The sequence below is a fragment of the Cupressus sempervirens genome, chromosome 10, assembly GCF_028749045.1.
Source record: "Cupressus sempervirens isolate cs-2001-9-10 chromosome 10, ASM2874904v1, whole genome shotgun sequence".
Taxonomy (NCBI): domain Eukaryota; kingdom Viridiplantae; phylum Streptophyta; class Pinopsida; order Cupressales; family Cupressaceae; genus Cupressus; species Cupressus sempervirens.
The window spans coordinates 587800695-587825302 of record NC_143127.1 but is presented as its reverse complement, the minus strand read 5'-3'; the positions used below and the strand labels follow the sequence as shown (position 1 = coordinate 587825302).

The 24608-nt window shown below is 36.3% G+C and overlaps 1 protein-coding gene across 2 annotated transcripts in view; it reads right to left on the bottom strand.

The window, feature by feature from the left end:
• Positions 1 to 3209: 3209 nt before the first annotated feature.
• LOC149535236 (tlg2p-like protein a) overlaps positions 3210 to 24608 on the bottom strand; it is a 43704-nt gene continuing 22305 nt past the window's right edge. For both annotated transcript variants that reach the window (XM_089803771.1, XM_089803770.1), the window contains 2 exons: positions 3922 to 4002; positions 3210 to 3758 (listed from right to left, as the gene is read on the bottom strand). In XM_089803771.1, the coding sequence (XP_089659897.1) occupies positions 3651 to 3758; positions 3922 to 4002 (189 nt within the window). In that variant the 3' untranslated portion in view covers positions 3210 to 3650. The remainder of the gene's footprint in view (positions 3759 to 3921; positions 4003 to 24608) is intronic.

Here is a 24608-nt window from a genome sequence, read left to right as displayed (position 1 = left end):
TCATGCAAAACACTTGATGACGGATGTATCAAGACCGACTACATTAAGTTGAAATCCTAGATGGTGTTGGATATCTTGATGTAAGTGTTATCACTGGATCTAGCTCTAAACTAGTTGTGATAACAATTGTATCATAACTATTGATGGATTGAAGATTTCATTATCTCCATTATCTAAATTTGATACTAGTGCATTCCTGAGATTAACAATTTCAATCCTCTTTCCTCTAAGAGGGAGTGTTAAGATGGTAGTTTCATTCATATTGAAGTTGTCAGATTTAATATAATTATATTCTCAATTGCATTTATATAATTATATTAAATCTGACTACTTCAATATGAATGAAACTACCATCTTAACACTCCCTCTTAGAAGAAAGAGGATTGAATATATATATATATATATATATATTCTCAATTGCATTTATATAATTATATTAAATCTAACAACTTCAATATGAATGAAACTTCAATATATATATTCTCAATTGCATTTATATAATTATATTAAATCTGACAACTTCAATATGAATGAACTACCATCTTAACACTCCCTCTTAGAAGAAAGAGGATTGAATATATATATATATAGACACACACTAATGAAATTGCATGACTATCATATCAATCGGTAATACAGTTATCGATGACTACACTTATTAGTAAAGTCACGAAGGGCCATGATTCTATGTGGCTTATGCCATAGGAGAGTCATGTCCCTCTGTGGACTTTGACCCTTCATTGTATATTTATTTCCCTTGCCACCAATGATTGGAGATAATCGAAATCGATAACAAGGCATTATTAATTACTCCAATCACTGTCCTCTCCATTAAATATACATTCTAATTTGAACGTGGACCAAGTCTGTAATAAATAAATAATTTAGGATTTCTGTATAAAAATCCATTTTCTTGTCATAATGAACTCTCACTTTATGTATGAACCTAATATTGCCTTTGTTGATTTATTGGCATCGAGTATGATTATGAAAAGCCTCTATGTAGATGACCTTCGATAATTTAGGTCCTAAACAAGACCAAAAGGATTTATAAATTTTTGAAAAGAAAACAATCATACTCAAGGGCCTTGTCATCAGTCGTAGAATAAACTAGTTTTTTAATGTCTTCGACAAATTAATTTGGTCACCAAAGGTAATCTGGGCTACAAAAAGTCAAGGAGGCAATCATGGAGAGTTGTATCTAGCTTAGGCAAAGCATCCTAAGGAGTGTAAACTTTCTCATAATGGTGAACAAAGACCTAGAGAATGTTTGATAGTTCAAAGAGCGCCAAATGGCTATCCTTAATTATTTTGGTAACGAGTGAGGAACGACAAGCATTAAGAGCCAAGGAAAACTCTTTGGAAGCATGATTCCTTATCTTAAGGCAATGAGGCCTAGCTTTGCTCTAAGTCTCGTACGTGGTATGGCTATTGACGATCAACCTTCGATAGTGAAATTGAACAACCCTAAGTTGCAAGCTAGGAGAGAAACGATTGGCATCAAAAACCTTTATGGAATGGCAGAGATTCTAGGTAACAACGACAAAGCATAGGTAGCTAGAGACCATACATCTAGAGAAAGTGAGACGTGTGTTGAATAGGGCAATTTCGCCAAGCAATCCATCTAAATTATTGAGTCAGACAGTGCTACAAGTTCCAAATCTATTTAATGTGGATCATAAGTGGATGACTCAGCAATGACGTATTAAAAAAAAATTACGTCTCAAATGGTCAAACATGACCCACATAGCATACTGCAGAAAACATGGTCAAAGAAATTTTGATTCCCTAAGAATAAAAAGACATCTCAAACCAAAAATACTCCTATAGAGCATCTTGCATGCAATGCTTCCGAGGTCAATGAAACCTCATGCACTCCATGACATGAAATTCGTGATTAAAATTATTGCTTGTAATCCTTCAACACAAAAGAGGATAAACTATTGCATAAGAAATTAGACACCTTCTAGAGGCTAGAGGGTATGGGATCCTACACTAATTTGGAGCATGTTTTCCATCCTCTGCATACCTAAAGTGTTGTGAGAGAAACAATGAAAGTCCAACTAAGAAGAGAGCACCAAGGATAGTGAGATCAGAGTTATGAAACCGAGGCAAACTAACAACACAACTATGAGAGCGGTGAGATCTTTTACTTTCAGCACAAACCCATTCCTAGGGCCAAGCGCAGTAAAACCAATCAAGTTCAACATAAATAACCTTGCCAATAAACTAGGCAACGATTTGCCATAAAGGCCAACACAGCAAAGGGAGGCCCTAGAATTCAATCCAAACAAGGATCTAGAGTTTATTGTCCTCACTCTTTTCCAAACCGACTATATCCATGGAAGAGGTTAGAAGTGTTCTGACACTCCCTGAAAAACATGCTCCCTTCAACCTTCCTATCAGGCAAACCCTTCTCCAAAATAGAGGTTGGGACTTTCAAAGCAGTTTAAAACACTACCAAATCATATGTCTTCCCTTGAATGATTTGCAAGTGACAGTAGTGGATTTATATTGTTCTTTCCAGACCGCATGCATTCCTGCAAAATATTATTTGAATAATTTATTAATTATATTTTATAATTACTAATTTATAAAGGATTGATTCAATTACTCAAGGCTACTGGATTTTACTATAATTAATAATAAAAATTACCGGATATAATTAGTCATTTACTAGCATAGCATAAATAGCTATCTTCGATATAAGTATCTAAAATACATAAATAGCATATTTAGGGATGTGAAATATGTGCCTTGGGAATGACATCTCATAGCAAATACCATCTCTTACATGTATTCAAAGAGTGTCAATATCAACCAACCAATCTGTTTTGTAGTTGCAAATTATGTAAACGTCATAAGGAACACCTGACCAAATCCACTAGATGTTGAATTAAAAGTAAATTCATTGAATAACAGCTTCAGTTCAATAAATTCCTCAAGAGCAATCAGATATTTACTTAGGCATATGTGGCAGAATACAGTAGTCGTGGTTTGCCAAATTAATGGGTGTCTATTGCTTTACATCCATGGACATTTCCAATGTATTACCACAATGAAAAGGGATAGTATGCAGCATTAATGTATGAATGTGTATGTCTATTATTTTCGAAGACTTCTTCAAAGTGCGAATATCTAACTCAAATGATTTCTTTATTAATATTCTGGGAAAAAAATGGTTGCTTCTCAGAATTTGAGAATTCAGATAATTAATGCTGAAGCCTTTTTTATTGGTTATAGATATGTCTGTCATGAGATGGAAATAGTTATACAAAGCTTGCGAAGGCATATCATTGGCCTGTTGATATTACATAACTGTAGGAATGCAAGAGTACCTGGGAACCATCTAGATGAATCCATCTCTGAGGGAAGCCATAGCCAGATACAATTTTGTAGAAGCAAGCAATCCTAACTGTATGTTAGAACTGCATGTTTGACTGATCAAGAAGGTGAGAGGAGGTGATAAAACAAACCAATAAAAATTCTTCCAACTACATACAACGTGATCAACTTGACACATGTATGTGACACTTGAAACCTGCATATGCTCAATACCTACAGTCAAAAATTTCTCAACAGGATAAAATTATGGAGTAGAAACCAGCCTGTAATAACTGGCGAAGAACCAGGAAACTCTACTTTGAATATCAAAAAAATATTTCTTTGATAATGAACACGAAAAGCATGAAAAGGCACATGAATACAAGTGCTGTAGCACACATAACCATGCCTCCCTGCTTCTGGGTTCTCTCTGCCTGCATGCCCAAGACAAAAGAATGGCTCTGTCAGAGTTCAAAATTGTCATCCAATAGCTAATTGAAACAGGAAACAATGACAAGATCACCAAACAAGAGTGTAATGGGGGCATTTAATTCTGACAGATCTAGCTAGCAAAATATTATATGCATCTGTCCCAACCTTCTCTAATTCTTTGACACCCTTATCAACAGAGGCTGCAACATTCTGAATATTGTAATCAATTCGATCAACAATAGTGCCCTGCAACCATAGAAGATATTCATCAGAATCAAAAAAATAGATGCGTTTAATTCATCTACTGAAATATGTCGTCAAAGTTCGAAAACAAAAAAATGCCAGTAGCATCCAAGAAAAGTATTTAGAATTTTTATGGCCAAAGTATCTTTACTAAGAGATTCATTGGTAAGAGAAAATATTAGTTTCATCAGGGCTGCACCTTCTTCTGGCACTTCATTATAATAGTGCCTGAATTCTGCTTCGGAATGTGTATGGCATATGCCACCACGTAGTCAAGAGTAACACCTCCTTTTCTTAGTCTAAATGATGTATCTTGGTGTTGTCTAGTTCAAGTATCCGTGCTCTAGGTGAATACTTTTTTTTCCTTAATGAGGGGATGCATAAACATTCTTCACTTAGATCAAGTAACTTCAAAGTTGTATGGATGTCTTTTCTAAAGAGAGGGGGTCCAAGATTCTAAGAGTTCAAACTTCTACATCTCATACCTATGTGTAGGGCTCTGGGCCCACTGAGATTTGAACCCCAAGTCACTTGCATGAAGACACCATAGCTTAAGACTAGACCACACCTCAGAACAGACAATGCTTGTGGTTTGCATTCTTGATCAAAATTATTAATAAACGTATGTGTGTGCAAGTTGACTTTTCAGGCAAACAACAGCTCCAGGGTAAATTTTGACAGTTCTCAAAGAATATTATGTGTTCATGTCACGGTGGAACCTAAATGTTGGTCTTGAATTGTCCCTATATTGAAGCTTTGTTAGAATGGGTGACATGTCTTAATTGTATGGAGTTCAGTAAAATTTCTAAACAGATTCGTGCATGTGTGCAGGTTCACTCTTGACGGTAAACAAGTTATGGCCAGCTATAGTTCTTCTCACAACAGACTTTATTTTTTAACCATAATTTAGTTATTCGTGTATCCATTGTTTTATAATATCTTTGTTAGATTTCTGGATCACTTTACTTTAGAGATCATTATGTTACTTACATTTTAATGCCCCCGTTCAAATTTAATACACACCCCCAACAAACCAGAAAAAAGTACCCATGACCCTTCCTATGAAATGCCATATTGTAATGATATTATTAACATAAAGTATACACAGTAATAACATTAATATTATATTATTACGTATGATGGATATAGGCAGTGGCATCACTCTAGAGAAGTTGGTGCAAAATAAGGATAGAGAATGAATGCAGAGGATGATGTCAAGAAATATGAGAAATATATGCATTTTAACCCTTAAATGCAGAGAAAATTGATATTTGTTCTAACTTCTAATAGACCACCTCAAACCTCAAACAAGTGAGAATATATCTTAAAGGTGAATAACTAAAATAATCTCAAACAATAGTAGCTTGTGTGTTGGCTCATACTGGGTATCTTTAATTATATAATTCCAGTATTATGCAACTAAAATAATAGAGATCCAAAGAGAACAGTAATGTGAAAAACAATCCACAAAATAAAAGCAAAATATAGCGTAAGAAATATAGATATGAATGTACAAAATGCAAAAATGCTAACATATCAAACTAAAATAGCAGTGCCCCTCATTGATAGGTGTTTTACGACTGCATTAACAGTAGATTAAAATATTTTAGTATCTTATCCTCTCTTGATCAAAATTCTGTGAATGCTAAGATTGCAAGTAAGATTACACAAGTAATTTCCAAGGTTCCTTCTATGTTAGATAAGCTCAATGATTTAATGTGATATGGTGGTATCAGAAGGTGACTTATGTTATATTCCTCAAGTTGACTTCAAATGTAGTGCCCCTCCCATTTGCTTTCTGCATGACATCCCAGTGGATGTGGCTTTGGCTTAACATGTGTTGGTGCTTTTGTGCAGTTGAATGAGATCTCTCATGGTGCCTTGCTTGGCTCTGGTTCTTCTTGTTGTTAGATGGAATTGTTTGAGTTCACCTTATGCATGGATGGATTTGTGCTCGTATTGTGTGATTATGTTGGACCCGTGTGAGGCTGTTACCTTCGGCATAATTTGATTTATGCCACTGCATCCGCAAGTTGCTTGTGTCCTTATGCCTGGTCATGGGAACTATGGTGTTGTCGATTGTTGCATACCTGATTTGAGAGGCTAGACCATCTAAGGTTATGATGGTATCTGATTCGTTTGATTTATGAGACACTGCAGATTATATGGCTTATGATGTGATTCAATGGTTTCACTGATGCATGTGTTAGTGGTTACCTGATTATAATGTTTATCATGTTTAGATGATATATACATCATGGACCACCATATTTGTATCATTAGAATAACTGTGCGATGTGATTAGGTGGTTACACTGTGTGATACATGTGATGCATTTGATTACCGCATAATATTTTGGTTACTAGTATCACTGCTGATTTAGATGTTAGATCATGTTGTTATTACCATTTTGATCATATCTGCATGATGATGCTTTATGATGATATCTAGTGTTTTTTTGCATTCGAGAAAATTGGATTAAAATATAATGATGATTAACATTGATTTCCTGTTATAGTGTTGTAACTTGTATATGTTGTTGGTTATTTTAATTGAAAATTTCACTGATATATGCTCATATTGTTGTAAATGACTATTTCAGATTAATCTTAAATAAGATGATATTCACTGCTATGCTTGGATGACTGTTATGAAGTATGCCCTTAGTTACCGATTCGGGCACGTGAATAGGATTTGTGGATTCATGATTTTTTATTTCTCATTAGGATTCATGTGTGTGTGTGTGTGTGTGTGTGTGTGTGTGTGTGTGTGTGTGTACTTATTTATTTATTTATTTATTTATTTCAAGTTTGACACGTGGGTCCTTGGGGATTCATGAAGGATTCATGTGGATTCGTGAGGATCCGTGTAGATTCCTAATGGATTCGTGCAAGATCCTTGTTTTGGACTGTGGATTCAGATCCAGCCTCCTGGGCATGAATCCGATAACTAAGAATATGCCTAATGTGATTGTACGAAATGAGATGAAGTCGTAGGCACTCATACATGAGATACTATGCAATGTCTCATTCTCCTTCATTGTTTGATATCATGCATGTTAATGTGCTTCAGCTATTTATACCATAGTCCAAAATCTCGTTCTCTGCCACTTATCAGCGAGGCAAAAAATAAAGTTCTTGACAAATATTGGAGATAAATCGGCAACTTCTCAGGAAAATATCAGGATTTTAAAAAATGACGTTAAATTAATTAGAAATGCATTTTTTGCAAAATTCAATGAGGGTGTGCATCTAATGAGTCAATAAATGAAAAAACAAACCAAACTGACTGATCTAGATATATATAAATGCAATATGTAACAAAGTTGCATCCTCATGTGGGAATGTCGATGGCTGGCAGCCATGTTCAGAGACCTTTAACTCTGAAGCAAACTAGAAATAGAAAACTGTCTTTGTAAAAAGATAAGCAAATACAAATGTCAACTAAAATATGAAACTAATCTACATCTTCCTCTTCTCCTTCCCACTAAAAAGAAAAAGCATTTAGAAAACTCACTTGTGAATCCTGAATTTGCTTTGAATTCACTTGTGATCTATCTACAAGGCTGCTAAAACTATTACTCTCTGCTGAAACCCTTCTCTCCTCCAGACACTCAAAATTGCAAAACATCTCAGAAACTTGGGGACACCTAGGGGACTTTGACTTTTACTTCTAGAACAAATTAGATTTTGACTCTCAAAGTAACACAAATTTGGCATATGAATTTTGTTGATTCTTATATTTTAAGGTTCTATTATGTACAAGTGCATGCTTTATCCATGTTTTCATCTAAACATTTTAAATTTCTCAATATGATTTAATTTTCCCTATTATTATATAGCCGTCTCTATTTCCCCGTCCCCCCGTCCCCAAAATTAGCAAAAAAAATTGTCGTCCTAGAAGCCCGTCCCACTGTCCCCTACCATCCCCATCCCAGAAGCTCAGGGGAACTTAGCTAATAACACCATCTTATCAATTAGATACCTCGGAAGTCTGTATGGTACAATAATGCAAGAGAAAGTAAGTGACTGGATGAGCCACACCCCATTTTTCCCTACCAACTTTATCACCTCAGTTGGAAGCCTTATATGAAAACCGCCCTACAAAGCTCTGACGATGTGTATGGCAAAGCCATTGTTGGCCCTCATGGAATCATCTTTAGCATAGAGCTACAACTAGGTATAGCACTCGTACACTTTCACATAGCTTAGACTACTTTCTATTGGGCCTTTTCACATCAATCCTTCACACCTCACCTTCCTAGCTAATATGTATACAACATAAGAGCTCATGTAGAATTCGCCTGATTGCTCCAAGTTTCTCAGTTGCTTATCCAGATTATCATTGATCATTCTAACCCAATTCATTGATCTCTTAAGTCGCTTGCTCAATGAAGTACTACATCTAGAGCTCAAACATATAGGACTATGGAATCCCACATATCTTGTTTAACATCATCACCAAGTCACTATAATCTCATCAAAGGTATAACCACACCAACTTGGGTAATTTGGAATAGTGAACCTTGATCTTTCACAAACATTTTCGCTCCCTCACAATGGTCAATTCCACAAGTGCAGACCCTGCGCGCTTGTTATTTTGACTTCAACCACATTGACTTGTATTTTGGGATTTGTTGATGTGAGTTTTATTCCACTACAATATACAAAATTGAATACTTAGTATTTTGAGATAAAACACCAAATTTCCAACTCTCTTTAATAAGAATGCCCATATGCTAAACAATGTATCTGAATTGTGTAATAAGACAACCTCAAGGTTCCTTCTTAATCATGGATTTCAGTTTTAATGATATAATATATTGGTTATCACAAAGGGACTTATGCTATTCATTCAATGGATATCAACTCTTTTAGCCTCACCAAATTAAACAACTTCCAACCAAATTAACTGCAAGAAAACCAAAGCTATCTAACTCTAAGAATGTAGGATAATGTTGAAGACGGGTGAGCCTCTAACCAATCCTTTCTTTGTTGGACTTATGCTATTTATTCAATGGATATCAACTCTTTTAACTTCTCCAAATTAAACAACTTCCAACCAAATTAACTGCAAGAAAATCAAAGCTATCTAACTCTAAGAATGTAGGATAATGTTGACAACGGGGGAGCCTCTAACCAATCCTTGCTTCGCTATATCAACTAGCCATAGTAGGGTGCTATCTTCATCAAATGCAAGATTGAATTTTACACTGGCAATATTCATCCAATGCCCTATGAAAGCACAATCTAAATGAACATCTCCAATAAAAGTCAAACATTTGCATTTTAGGCCTAGACTAACCTTAAACATTTACTTACAATCAGCAAATAACAAAAGGTATGGACACTGGCTTCATCATTGATCACCATTCAATAATATCTATTACAATAATAGATAAGACGTCTATTATTAGTTAATGGTTATCTATTGTAAATATTTAGTTAGCTCTAGTTAGCTTCGTTTTTTTAAGTTTTATTTGTTAGAATAGAATATTTCTATTCTTTCCGCTTTATTCTTTTGTATAAATTGACCTCTTGGTCTCTGTTAATAATAAGCAAGTATTTACCAATTACCTCGTAATATGGTATCAGAGCTAAATACTTAAATTTTTTCGAAAAAATTTATAATTTCTTCTTGAAATTATTTGTTTAAATTTTTCCAAATTTATTTCAGCTAATTTCTCCAAAACCCACCTAGGGTTTTCTGCTTGGAGAAATTCCCGAATTAGGGTCTGCAAATCGCGTGGAAATCGTGGCCATTTTTTACCATTGGTGACTGGTAAAATGCATTTTTTGGAGGTCTGTGTATGGTCGGCCCGCATCTAAAATTCACAAGCGTCCTTCAAACATTAAAAAAACCCTGTGTTTTGACTGCAAACTCGCATTTTTTTGGAGGTCCGACATCCGTAGTTTCATGGTTGTTTTCCCCGTTCGCGTGACCTCAAGGCGTCAGTTTTCTGAGTTTATCTATGTTTTTCCTGCGCCATATTGCCATGACCTCCTTCCAGTATTGGTCGACTGTGAAAACCACCATTTTTTTGCAAATTTGACCTTCAAAAGCTGCCCGCTAGGGTTTTGTTCGAAACCCTAATTTTTGGGGTCGAAAAAATATTTTGTTTGAAAATTCTTGGTGGATTTTTCGAGAGCTCAACTGGGTTGTCGTTCGTTTTTTTTGGGTGCCTCAATTTTTGTGCCTCAATTTTCGAGCCAGCGGATCCAGAAAACGACAGCAAATTCTTTCTAGGTTTTTTGAGCTCTCTTCTGGGTCATTCTCTAATTCTTCTGGGTCTTTCATATTTTTGCCTCGAAGAACGTGCCTTCACAGATTTTCACAATTTTTCATTGAAAAACGTGCCATGGCATCTCTGACAAATATTCTGCTCGAACATAATTCCAAATTCAATGGTCGCAATTATGGACCCTGGAAGCAGCGCATCATCGCAATCTTCGAATATCGAAACATCGATCAACTTGTTCTGGGTGTTACGCAGCGTTCAACTTCTCCGGGTCCTGATCAAGATACATGGGATCTGAACAATTGAGAGGCAGTAATGCTTCTCAAACTATCCGTAGCTGATGACCAGCTTTCTCAGATTCCATCCGGCAAGACAGCTGCCGAAATCTGGACACATCTAAAAGGTCTTCATGAGACTTCCGACAAGAGCAGAGCCTTCTTTCTGAAAAACACTCTGTTTTCTATTGTCATGGATGAGCGCACCTCGCTCCAGGCACACCTGAATTGGATTCAGGAAATCCGTGATCAGTTACTTGCCATCGGTCGCAAGATGGAGGAAGAGGATATTGTGGTAATCACTCTTCGGAGTTTACCAAAATCCTATGAGCATTTTATCGAGACTCTCAACATCGCATCTATTGGTGTTGATCTAAAGTTCACTGATCTCTGCACCCTGCTGCTTCAGCAAGATCGGTGGAAACAACAGTTCGGTAGCAACTCCAGTTCCACCTCCACTGAGCAAGCCTTTGCTGCAAAATCTTTTCAGAAGGATAAGGGCAAGTTTCAGCAACCATCTCAGCAGAAGTGTTCTGCTCCAACATCCGATGGTACCAAAAAGAACATTCAATGCAAAAAACTGTCACAAGTTTGGTCATATGAAGGTTGAATGTCGGAAACGCTTAGCTGCCCAGTCTAAGCAATTAGGTTCGCAACCCAAAGTGAACAATGCAGAGCACATTGAGCAAGCGGAATCTGCCTTTTACGCCTTCATGGCTAAAAGACCCGCAAATCATGTGAAGTCATTTGCCTAGTACATTGATTCAGGTGCCTCACGACATTTCACTCACCGCAGAGACTGGTTTACTGACTACCAGCCTTATTCAGATTCTGTTATTTTTGGTGGTGGAGAAGAGTACACGGTTGTTGGTAAAGGCAACATTCAAATTCAATCTGTTGGGAGGAATCTCATATTCCTTGATGTGTACTACGTTCCAGGGATGGAACTAAATCTACTCTCGTTCAGTCAGTTGCTGCGACATTCTCCACACTTGGCAATCACCTTCAGTTCACATCAGTGCACCATCACTGATCGGGCGACTAAGTCTACTGTTGCAGTTGGTCTCGAGGATCATGGTTTTTTTAGACTTACTGATTCTGGTGATTCTCAGGACTTAGCTATGGCTGCTCGCCGATCTTCCATCAGCACACTTTGGCATTAGTGATATGGGCACTTAAATGTGCATTATCTCTCACAACTTGCTCGAGATGAGCTTGTTCTTGGTTTGCCAGAGATTCAAACTCAACACCTTGGAGTTTGTGACACATGTCAGGCTGGGAAGCAACATCGCACACCTTTCCCCAGTGGCGATTCTTGGCGAGCTTCTCAAGTACTTCAGCTTGTTCATGCTGATATCTGCGGCCCTATGGCCACTCCTCCTGTTCTTGGGTATAGGTATTTTCTGTTGTTTGTAGATGATTTCAGTAGAAAAATGTGGGTGTATTTTCTTAAAAAGAAATCCGATGCATTTACTGTATTTCAGAAGTTTATACCCTTAGTTGAAAAAGAGTTTGAGAAATCTATTATTACTCTTAGATCAGACAATGGGGGGGAATTTTGTTCTAATGTTTTCTCCAGCTTCTTGGATACACATGGCATCCAACGTCAGTTCACCACACCCCACACGCCACAACAGAACAATGTAGTTGAACATCGGAACAAGACAATCACCGAGATGGCTCGTTCCATGCTCGAACACAGACATGTTCCGAAGCGTTTTTGGGCAGAAGCAGTTAATGCTGCAGTTTATCTGTTGAACCGGTCACTCACAGTGGCGGTCAAAGGTAAAACTCCGGAAGAGGCCTGGTCAGGTCGCAAGCCCAGAGTCAGTCACTTGAAGATGTTTGGCTCTCTTGCTTTTGTTTGGATCCCTGATGCTTCATGCACCAAGTTGGATGCCAAGAGTCAGAAACTGATGCTTGATGGATATAGCAGTCTTCACAAAGCCTACCGCCTTATTGATATTGAGACATCTCGTCTCATATACAGCCGTGATGTAGTCTTTGATGAGCACCGAGGACCATTCATGCATGTTTCTCCTGTTCTTGATCCAGCAGACCAGCCTATGCAAGTTCATGATTTGGGAGTTCAGCTTCCATTAGGTCCACCTGATGGGAGGGCTCCAGTAGCTCCTGCAGCTCCAGTCATGCCAGTGATACCTATACAGACACCTCCAACTTCTCCTGCAGGATCACCTCGTTTTGAAGATGCTTCACCTGAGTTTGATCCAAATTCTTCTGATGAGGATCCTGCTGATCAAGCATCTCCTAGTACTACTGTTAGTCATTCTCCTCTCCGGCCTAAGTGGTGGGCTAAGACACTTGCTGATCTTCATGATGATGAGCTCATTGATGGGAGAACTGCTCGAAAAAAGAGCAAAACTACAGATTCTGTTAACTTTGCTCTTATGGCCAACATTCACAGTGTGTTTGAACCTCAAACATATTCCGAAGCTAAAGGAATTCCAGAGTGGGAACAGGCTATGCAATCTGAACACCAGAGCCTGCTGAAGAACAACACTTGGGTCCTTTCTGATCTTCCCCCAGGGAAGAAACCCATTGGCTGCAAATGGGTTTACAAAATCAAATACAAATCAAATGATACTTTGGATAAGTACAAAGCTTGTTTACTGGCAAAGGGCTTTTCTCAGCGTCAGAGCATTGATTATGAGGAGACCTTTGCTCCCACTGCAAAGATGAGCACCATCAGATTAGTCCTAGCCATGGCAGCACAGTTTGGCTGGAAGGTCCATCAGATGGATGTAAAGAGTGCTTTCCTGAATGGTGATCTCCATGAAGAGGTCTACATGATGCAGCCTCCTGGTTTCAAGGTTGCTGGTAAAGACCATCAAGTTCTCAAATTGGTAAAAGCTCTCTATGGTTTGAAGCAGGCCCCTCGGGCATAGTACATCAAGATTGATACGTACCTCAGTGATCAAGGCTTCAAGAGGAGTTCTTCAGACTCAAATCTGTACATCAAGACTACTGACAATGACATCATCCTTCTGGTTATCTATGTGGATGATCTGATCATCACTGGCAGTTCGGCATCTTTGATTCAGGAAATCAAACAACACTTATGCCAGTCTTTTGATATGACTGACCTTGGGCTCATGCATTATTGCTTAGTTTGGCAACAGTCTTCTGGTATATTCATCTCTCAGTCCAAATATGCCAGGGCCTTGTTAGACGAATTCCGAATGCAAGATTGCAAACCTGCATCTACACCTATGGAGAAAGGTCTCAAGTTATCAGCCAAGTCTGATTCTCCTTCCGTTGATGTACTACGTATAGGCAACTAGTAGGCAGCCTCATCTACCTATCTACTACTAGGCCTGATATCAGCTTCCCAGTCAGCTATATTTCACGCTTTATGACAACTCCTAAGGCTGATCATTGGATGGCAGCAAAGCGTGTGCTTCGTTATGTGAAGGGCACTTCCGATTATGGACTTCTGTATTCTCGGAGTTCTAATCCTCAACTCAGTGAGTTCACAAATTTAGATTGGGCAGGCTCTATTGATGATAAAAAGTCAACATCTGGATATGTGTTCAGTTTGGGATCCGGTGCAGTCACATGGACCAGCAAGAAGCAGCAGGCAGTTTCTCTCTCTTCTTCAGAGGCTGAATACTGAGGGACTGTTAAGGCAAGATGTGAAGCTGTCCGGCTTCGTCGAATGCTTGGGGATATGCAGATGTCACCAACAGGACCGACTACTCTATTTGTTGATAATGAAGGCGTTATCAAGTTAGCACGGAATCCGGTCTTCCATGAACGAACCAAGCATGTGGATGTTCATTGTCATTACATACGACAGCTGGTTGAACACGGTACTATAGATCTGCAGTATGTTCCTACCACCGATCAGACTGCAGACATTCTCACCAAGCCTCTTGGTCTTGATAAGTTTGTCAAATTCAGAGGATAGCTTGGTGTGTTAGATAGATTAACCATTAAGGGAGGGTATTACAATAATAGATAAGACGTCTATTATTAGTTAATGGTTACCTATTGTAAATATTTAGTTAGCTTTAGTTAGCTTTCGTTTTTTTAAGTTTTATTTGTTAGAATAGAATATTTCTATTCTTTCCGCTTTATTCTTTTGTATAAATTGACCTCTTGGTCTCTGTTAATAATAAGCAAGTATTTACCAATTACCTCGTAATAATATCTTCCTTCCAATCTACTTCTACTTAACATGAAATGAAATCCCAATCTAAATGAGGGATTGAAAGAACCATGCAATACTCCAATATGATCATATATATCCACCATGCAAGTACAACAATGAATAGTGAACAATTTTGGTAGTACTTTGGCAACAATTCTCCAACATAACTCTCTTTACAAATAAATTGAGCAAGCCTTTCATAGGGAGCTCAATTACAATGAATGACTAAGATTAATTTGAAATCAAATGCCAAACTATATAAGCTTTAAGCAAGGTTTCCACAACCACTTGCTACAAATATTAAATCTTCACCCAATTACAATTAGGCGCCACCACATGAGCCAATAGAAAAATTAAATTACTTTTTCAAGGCCAATGAGAAAACTCAAATGCATACCAACCAGATAAGGTTCAATGACAAGTGGACCAATGCGAAAAGAGCACTTGTAGTAGAAGTCACCACCCAGTAGGCCAATGCAAATATTCAAATGTTTCCAAGAGCCAATCAGAAAAAAGGTTGTGGACCTATGCCACTTGGTGCCAAATGAGTCAATCAAAATTAGGCATTTAATCATCAACCAATGAGAAAATCGTTACATCCCAATTTTTTGACCTAATTTAAAATATAGCCGTTGAGGTTCACATGAAGTCAACTGACAGTTAAATCGGTTATAATCCTATGAAATGATAAGATGGTTAGTCGTTATAATTTAAGATAACAAGCTAGTTGATCATTTATCACAAATTCGTGGAATTGAGAAGATGGTTAACCGTTATGATTATTTATGATTAAATAACTTATTATGATAATATAATTTAATTATGGAGAATTTCCTTTGCAGGGAACACATCGAAGGGGTGGAAGCATTGTCAAAAAAGAATTAGGCACAGGAGCATCACCATCACTTGGCAGATGGGTTGAAAACCTAGCTACTTGAAACAGGATACATCTATGGGACCTGCATGAGCTATTTAAATAAATAATTTGAGAAACATAAAATAATTGAGTTAAAACATAATACGTACCTCGAGGATTTTAATTTATCTTTCATCATATTATTATAATAAATATTTATTAATGTGCATATAAATATAAAAATGAAATGGCACCATTACATTATAATAACTTAATATAATGATGTCACCCCATTGATATACTTGCATGAACATATGCAAATATATACTATAATAATAATATTCAAGATATAATAACATTCGAATTATAAAAATAGTCAAATTATAACCTTCCAACTCTCTTTCCATTCTTTTATTCTTTCCTTGTTTATAATCGATTTAATACTTGAAAATTTGAATCGACTATAATCTTTTCAACTCCTCTTTATTTAAATTCTTTCTTACCTCTCTTTCATAATCAATTTATTACTTGGTAAATCGAAATGGCATATGTTACATAACCAACGGAAGACAAGAAGGCACAGCCTTCCTTTTATTTTAGCCATGAATGGAGTCCGGCACTTTTCCATATATTTTCATCTGCCTTGCCATATTAAGGCATCCAACTTAGCATTTGCATTACCATCAACCTTCCTTTACACTTTGAACCTTGCTGTGATAACCTCTCTACCATTCGAATCCACAAGAACTGTGAGCCAAGGTTTCTTTTTACACTACCAACTTGAGCATCCAAAACAATAGCAAATTCTGCCATAAGAACCTAGCTTGGAGGGATCTGCATTTGGGACGCCTGCAATTAAAGGAGGACAAATTCCAAATTTTGGTTGCAAGAATTTTAGCATATCCAGTGATACATTTCAGGTCATGAATTATCCTTCCAAAGGTTTAAAATGCAACTCTATAGCAGCCGGCTAGGAATAGTAACTTCCTTCTTATATTCATGTTATTTGACTTGCTGAATAAAACCTGAGACTTATGAAGAACTTTCTTCTTATTCTCAATATCATTTTAATGAGTTCCATAATAGCCAGTTAGGCTCACAAGACTCTTTTCTTCCAAATTTATTTCAAAGTTGCAATATGAGTTTTTGCTACATACTTCATGTTCTTTGTTATCAGTCCTCATCTTTAGACTTCCATAATAAATTAGATACAACCCTTATGGAAGCGTTTTTCCCAAATGCAATAAAATTTGGAATGAATCATACTATCCAATGATATTTTTCAAGCAGTCTCAAGAACATAATTTTTCTGGTCACAGTTGTGATAAGCATATTAAGCAGCGAATCTATGCAGCAAGATTTAGTTTGACATCTTGTTTGAATTTACAGATTGAGCTTCTTTAATTTAGCCTTGTTTATGGCAGGTGATAACCAAGAACCATAGTATGGATTATTATGTCATTGGATATTAAAATCAAATCTGGAATCTTTAAAAAACATAATCATGTAATCACAGATAGTGAAATGCTAGATGCATGTAATCTTCTTGTATAATTGACAGAACTGGTTGTTCTAAGAATTCCGAACACCTAGGATTCACCCGGCTGTGTAGCCAAGGAAAAGGGTGAAGAGGTGAGAGAAAGGAATCTGAAATAGAATCAAATATGACATAACAATGTTTGCCATTTTTAGTTTGAATTATTAAACAGCTCATGCATGAATCCTATTATTGTAATCCCCTGCTGTCAAGTTGAGGGGTGTGGTTAAACACCAAGATGCTTAGTGGATAACAAGATGATCGTTGTCTATTCCAGGTACGGAGGGCCTTTCTCGTTAGAGATTGTGTGGGGATAAAGTTTGATCCGAGGTTGGGTGGTTAAGCCCCTGACAATGTTTCACCTTTCCCCAAATTGTTGGACATACAATAAAGACAAGCTATACATTCAATTGTTGTCGGAAACAAGTATTGTTACTTTTATGATGTACATGCAAGATGAAGGTAAGAATAATTGACTTATATCATTGTTATAGTTATTTTACATTTAGATGCAAGAGATAGAGTTATCTGATGAATTGATATATCAAACTTTCATTTATATGAATAACAAATATGAGCATATCCTCAAATCTTGAGTTATTGCCACAGTCAAGCTATCGAAAGGAAAAGAATGATACAATGGTATCTGGAGTCTGAGACTCAGAAATGATACAGTGGTATCCGAAGCCCTAATTGATATAGTGTTATCTGATGCCCTAAATGAACCAGTGGTAATTAAAGCCCCAAGTGATACAATGGTATCTAAAGCCCTAAATGATCCAATGGTAATCAATGCCCTAATTGATATAGTGGTTTGTGGTGCCCTAATTTTATATAGTGGTTTTTAATAGTAATCATCAGTTGATTTTGATATAGCGGTACTGGATGGTAGTCATTATATAATTTTTTTATAGTGGTATTTGTGAACTAATCTGAGTGATTGCAGAAGCCTTCTTACAATGATTTATCGATTCAAATTTCACAGTATGTGGATTTTAATTTCTATGGTAAATCCATTGATGGTGTTTTAAGTTCTTAGTTAAGAAATTTTGTCTAATTAATTTTAACGGTAAATCTCATTGACATGAACATGACTAATATAACTGTCTTCCTATGAAATTGAAGTAATAACTGTATTCTATGAGTATGTTAGTTGTTAATTAAGACCTAGGAAAACGGGATGTTACAAAAATTTAGGGCCACATGGCTAGCTTACACCACTTCGTCACCTTGGGAAGTCAGCTGTACCTGCAATTGCAATCACTGTGGAAATAATCTTTAGATTGTAGCAACTTGCATTCTTATTGACCATAATTTATATGTATATATATTTATAATGCTTTTCATTAACCATTCATAAGTAGAGGTCGTCAAGCTTTTATTATAAAATTTTGAAATGTGCTGCAGCAATGTATGAACCTGTAGATATCCGTTGGTAATGAATATTTAATGCAGGTAAAAATTGCAATGACTGCCACAACCGATTCTGGAGATACTCTTTATAAATTCGCACTTAAGGCCCTTGTATCTATCGATTGAAAAAGCAGAAATGTTCTAGCATTTACTATTCACAAGTTACAGTAACATGGGTACTATAGTGTCACTGTAGCAGAATGATTAAAACTTGTAAACTTGTAATCTGTTTTTTAGTGGCTGCCAATGATGATCCACTGAACTGCAATAAATAAGCATCAAATAAATCCACAAACCCTTGATATTTCTTCACCTTTTAAGCTCAATTGACGACTCTAAATTGAGCCACTCCCAACAGCAAATCTGAGTGTTTATTTCAACACCTCAAATGTCAAATTCCTTGAAGATCACATTCTCCGAGCTGCAAACCCTAGGAAAAAGTCTCACCAATTCCCAAAGAACTCATGCCAAAATTCAAGACAAAAAAGCATACGCATAATGATCCATTTACTTCATGAAGTCCTTTATATATTTGACACCAAATCTTCCTCATGTTTTACATTCAATTCATTAAATGCCCCTCACGTGATATTCCCTTGCTTTTGATTTAAATCATTAAATACATTTGCTTTTATTATGAACTCACATTGACCTAAAAAAACATTAAATAATTGGCCTCCTTTAATAATATAATTCAATGCACTTAAGTCAATTGGCCCCACTTAATTAATAACTTGAAATCATAACTTTATGATAATTAATTATTAATAAAGAGTCCTTTATTAATAGTAAGTACCTAGAACTCGAGCCAATTAATTTATTCTTCTTAATCAATTGATGAAGTCTACTAATACCAAGTCCAGGCATGTTGCCATAAATAGCAACATAAGCATAAATGAATAACTACAAATAGTAAGTCCCTCAACTGAGACAACTAACAAATGAGTCAATCATTGTGCATACCATGAGTCTAGGTGCCCTACCAAATATAGCAATGATCCTAAATTGACTCAAAAAATTTAGTAAGCCTCTAAAAATCTGCTTGTCCCCAAACTATCTCAAAAACAAAAGAAAACATCAATCCACCCTGATCCCAAGGGTAGAACTTTATATTGTCCCTACTAATACCAACTAGCTCCTGTAACACCAACACCAAAAAACGGGTAGTACTTGCAGAACCAAATCAATACCACCAATTGGTGTAGCAAGAGGAAATAACTCAAAGGGAAGCAACTTGAGAGGCTAACAAAGTTCACTTCCCAAAACCGTGCATGGTGAACTATCATGCATGCTATCTAAGTCATGCAGTTAAACCTTGTATCCGAAAGAGAACATGCACATGAGGATGAGGGTCAAAAGTAAAACCATTTGTACTCAGCACCATGTAGACACCCAAAAACTCCTTGGTGAGCTCTACCTGAAATCCTTATAAACTGGAAGGATCTGAAACTCTAAATAGAAGCCTGTCCAGAAGGACATTCTCATCCTTTTGTTGCTCAACTTTGAGCTCAACTTCACTGTGCTTAAAGTGGTAGAATCAATCAATGAAACCTACCCGAAGTGCAGTGCTAACACTATCATCACTCAGGTCCCAAAACACACTAAACTCACATCCATTCCTATTGTGGAGATAAGAACATCCAAGGCCATCTGTAACACTGCCACTATTTCCATTCTCTTCTAGGCTCCTATGAATGTGATAACTTTGCAAGTAATCTGACAAGTAATCCAACTTGCAGTCCTTGACTCCATTTATAGCAGATGGCAAATACCCATCCCAAAAAGGATGGTACAACCTTGGAACCAATCCACACCGATGCATCATCAAATCCTCTACATGTGGATTAGAAAGATAGCAATCAGTACTCCTCCCTATGCAGTCCTAATAAAAGGATCCCACCTCGGTCAAGGGTTGACTACATAATAGAGCCTCTGTCATATGACTCATCGCCAACACTTACACTGGATGTAACTGTCAGAGAACCTGAAACATGTGGTTATCTGCAGTTCTATACTTCATCCCAATTGTATCTACACTTGCAACTGTGATAGGTGTGGCCATATCCTCAACCTACTCAAAATCATAGCCCATGAATATCAAATCATCACCGTCACTATAGAAAACTATACTACAATTGCAGATGGAAAAGAGTGTGCTCGGCTCAACTCCATGGTTACCTCCTCCAATTGTGATTATGACTCTTGAAGGGCAAACTGGGTGCCCACCAATACTTATGCAATCACCTCAAGCTCATGAGTGAGCTCATCTAACCATCCTCCTTTCCCCTCAGCGTGTCACAAGTGCAACCCCCCTATAGAAGATAGTCTATGTCATCCAATAACAGTAAATAGTTTTGTTTCAATATTCTCATGGTTTTTGAAGTGTATGAAACTCTGTAAAGGAAAGGCTACCATCACAAGACTCATCTGTCACAGGAGTACCCTAACCATAGGTAGACAACATCTAACGAGCAGCTTCAAAATGCTCAATGGTCGTGGCAATTTAACTGCTATACACCTTCAGTTGCCCAACCAAATCATGTCTCTAATATTAATGGCCACACGCAATCTCTCAGACCCACAATCTGCATTGTGATATGAAGTTGTATCAACATCGCTCACCTCATGACAAGTAGCATCATGTATGCTATCATCTCCGCACGCACCAACAACCAAGGTACTACTGCTGAGCACCTCAACTAGTGGCTCATCTGATAAAGTGGAAGCTGCTACCACAACAATCTCCCCGCACACTCCCACTTCCCATGTAACTGTAAGACAAACAATCTCCCCACAAGTCACGATTCTAGGACCCATTACCCAAAAACGAATTTTCAAATTCATTTTCTAATCTCTGGGATGAAAAATCAAACTAATTGCAGCATGAGTCTTCCTCAAAAATTACATCATTAGTACCCAAATCTCAAGTGCCAACATCATTTACATGTGAGATCATTGTTGTCTCAGGCTGATGCAAACTCCACTCTGTCATGAAAGTCAGAATCGTTATAGCTCTTATTTTCCGGTCAATCTTCATGTTTGTTAGTCCAATCTTGTGTGTCAACAGTCAAGGGAACACCCACAACATCCTCTGCACTTGCCATGTCATTGACACCATCATTGCGCTCAAGCAAGAAACTGTTGTCATAAAAATCAGATCTTTTATTTTTATTTAAATAATTGTTTGACCCCTTTTCAGGATCCAAGATTTCCAAATGTTGCAGAACCCTGATAAGTTTTTATCATAATCCTGAAAGGCATTATTATAATTCTAAAAGGCATGCACAGGTTCTGGCATGAGATCCTATATAGATTTTATTTTACCCATGATTCACACAAACCTTATGTCCTAAATGCAAGAAGCTTCCCCCACATGATGACACAAAAACACTTTGGTACCATTGTAAGACCCCCAACAGGTTCCAACTCTGCCAAACCATTAATTTGTTATGCAAAGGATTTTTTTTTTTGAAATTGTGATAATATATAAATTTTTCAAATAGATTACTGGGCAAGAAATAATAAAATTGAAATATAAATTATTCTGGAAATGAAATAGAGATGCAATGATTCTTATTAAACATTATATATGTATATATATAATGCTTTTCATTAACCATTCATACCTGGAGGTCCTCAAACTTTTATTATAAAACTTAGAAATGTTTTGTAGCAATGTACGAACCTGTAGATATCCAGTGGTCATTAATATTTAATGCTAGCAGTAATTGCAATGATTGCCACAGCCGATTCAGGACATACTCTTTATAAATCTGCACATAAAATCCTTGTATCTATCAATTGAAAAGCATAAATGTTGTAGCACTTACTATTAAAGGGTTACTGTAGCATGGGTATGGTACTATTCACAGATTACTGTAGCGTGGGTGCTGTAGTGTCACTGTAGCAGCAAGATTAAAGCTTTCAATCTGTCCTTGAATGGCTGCCAAGTATGATCCACAGGTCTGCAATAAGCATCAAGTATATGCACAAACCCTTGATATTTCTTCAGCCTTTTAAGCTCAGTTGATGACTCTGAATTGAGCCACTCCCAAAAGCAAATCTCAGTGTTTATTTCAAAACCTCAAATGCTAAATTCCTTTAAAACGATCACATTTTCCAAGCTGCAAAACCCTAGGAAAAAATCTTGCCAATTCCCAAGAACTCGTGCCAAAATCGAAGACAAAAGCATATGCATAATGATTGATTTACTTCATGAAGTCCTTTATATATTTGACACCAAATACTTCCTTTTGTTTTTAATCCGCTTCATTAAATGCCCCTCACATGATATTCCCTTGCTTTTGATTTAAATCATTAGATACATTTTCTTTTATTATGGGAAAACATTAAATAATTGACCTCCTTTAATATTATAATATCATCTTATGCAACTTTTAAAGTCAATTTGCCCTACTTAGTTAATAAATATATATCAAACCTTTATAATAATTAATTATTAATAAATAATCCTTTATTAATAATTAATACTTAGAACTTGGCCAATAAACTTACTCCACTTAATCAATCGATGAAGTATGCTATTACCAAGTCCAAGCACGCTGCCAAAATAGAAACATGAGCATAAATGAATTACTATAAACAATAAGTCCCTCAAACTAAGTCAATTGACGAATGAGTCAATTGTTGTGTATACCATGAGTCTGGGTACCTTGTCAAATATAGCACTGATCCTAAATTGATATATTATAAACGGCAAGTCTCTAAATAACTGCTCCAACCAACAATACCCAATCTCAACACTGTTACCCAACTGTTCAGGTGCCTTGCTAAAGATAGAAACCCTTTTTTTTCTTGAAGCAGATACATATCGTAAATAGTAAGTATGCTGATCTAACTCAAATGAAGATCAATCCTAAACATCTTTGAACACTAAGTGAGAATTGGCCTCTACCTCTATTAACTGGACCCTCTAAACCATAGCTTAAAAAATTGGCGATATATCACCAGAATCAAGGTATTTTGCAGAAAATTCTGGAGAGCGATTACATCCCTGCAAATTTTGCGAACAATATTAACAAAAAAACGCAGCAATGTTTTCAAAAAATAACGCACAAAATCCCCACAAACTCAATCAAAAAATGTTGACAATTTTATTGTTTTAAATTGTGACATGATGGTAGCAGATATCATTTTTAGTTTTTACTTTTAGGTTTGTTCTACATTAGATAGGGATAGCTTTTAGGTTTGTTTTGCATTAGAAGTTTGTCATTTTAACTTTTGCATGAGATGGAGACCTGAAGCGATCACAGATGGTGAGACCAGAGGCAATAGCAGACGACAACGATGACCATAGGCAACAGAGACTCATGCAATAGAGAAGACCATAGGCAACAGATGGCCAGAGGCAACGGTTGACCATTAGCAACAACAAAGGTGACCTTTATTTCAGGTATTTAAGTTTATATTATATTTTATTTTATTTTTATTTTATTTATCTTGTCTTCAATTCTTTATTAATGTTTCCTTCAGCTCTTTCTAAATATTAAATTTTAGCATATTTAATATTTATTAATATTAAAATTCACAGTACTATATATTAAAATTCATTTTTACAATCAAATTACTAAAATTTAATATTAATATCAGTAGATTAATGTAAAGATTTACTGTTGTTTATTAATATTAGTAATTTACTGTAAATACTAAAGATTATTTAATTCTAATTTATTTAACATTTATTAATATAAGTAAAAAGGAATTTTATTATTTAGTAATTTAATGTAAGATTACTATAAGTGAAAATGAATTTTAGCATTTAGTAATTTACTATTGTTCAAACTTTTAACTGATATATAAAATGTTAAATAGATTCAAAATTAGTAATAATAAATATATTTTAATTTTTAGTAGTGTTAGTGTAAATAATTAATTATTATTACACTTTACTTAAGTTTACTTAGGATAATGCATTTTTATATTAGTTTTCATGTAGACACTTAGGAATATTCATAGAAATATGAGTTGTCTTGTTGACAACACGGGAGTTAGCAACTTATTTGAGCACATGGTGTCCACAACATCTCGTTATGAGATACAACTATGTAAACTTATCCTCTCATAATTGCACAAACTCCTGTGCTCAATGGAGGATAATC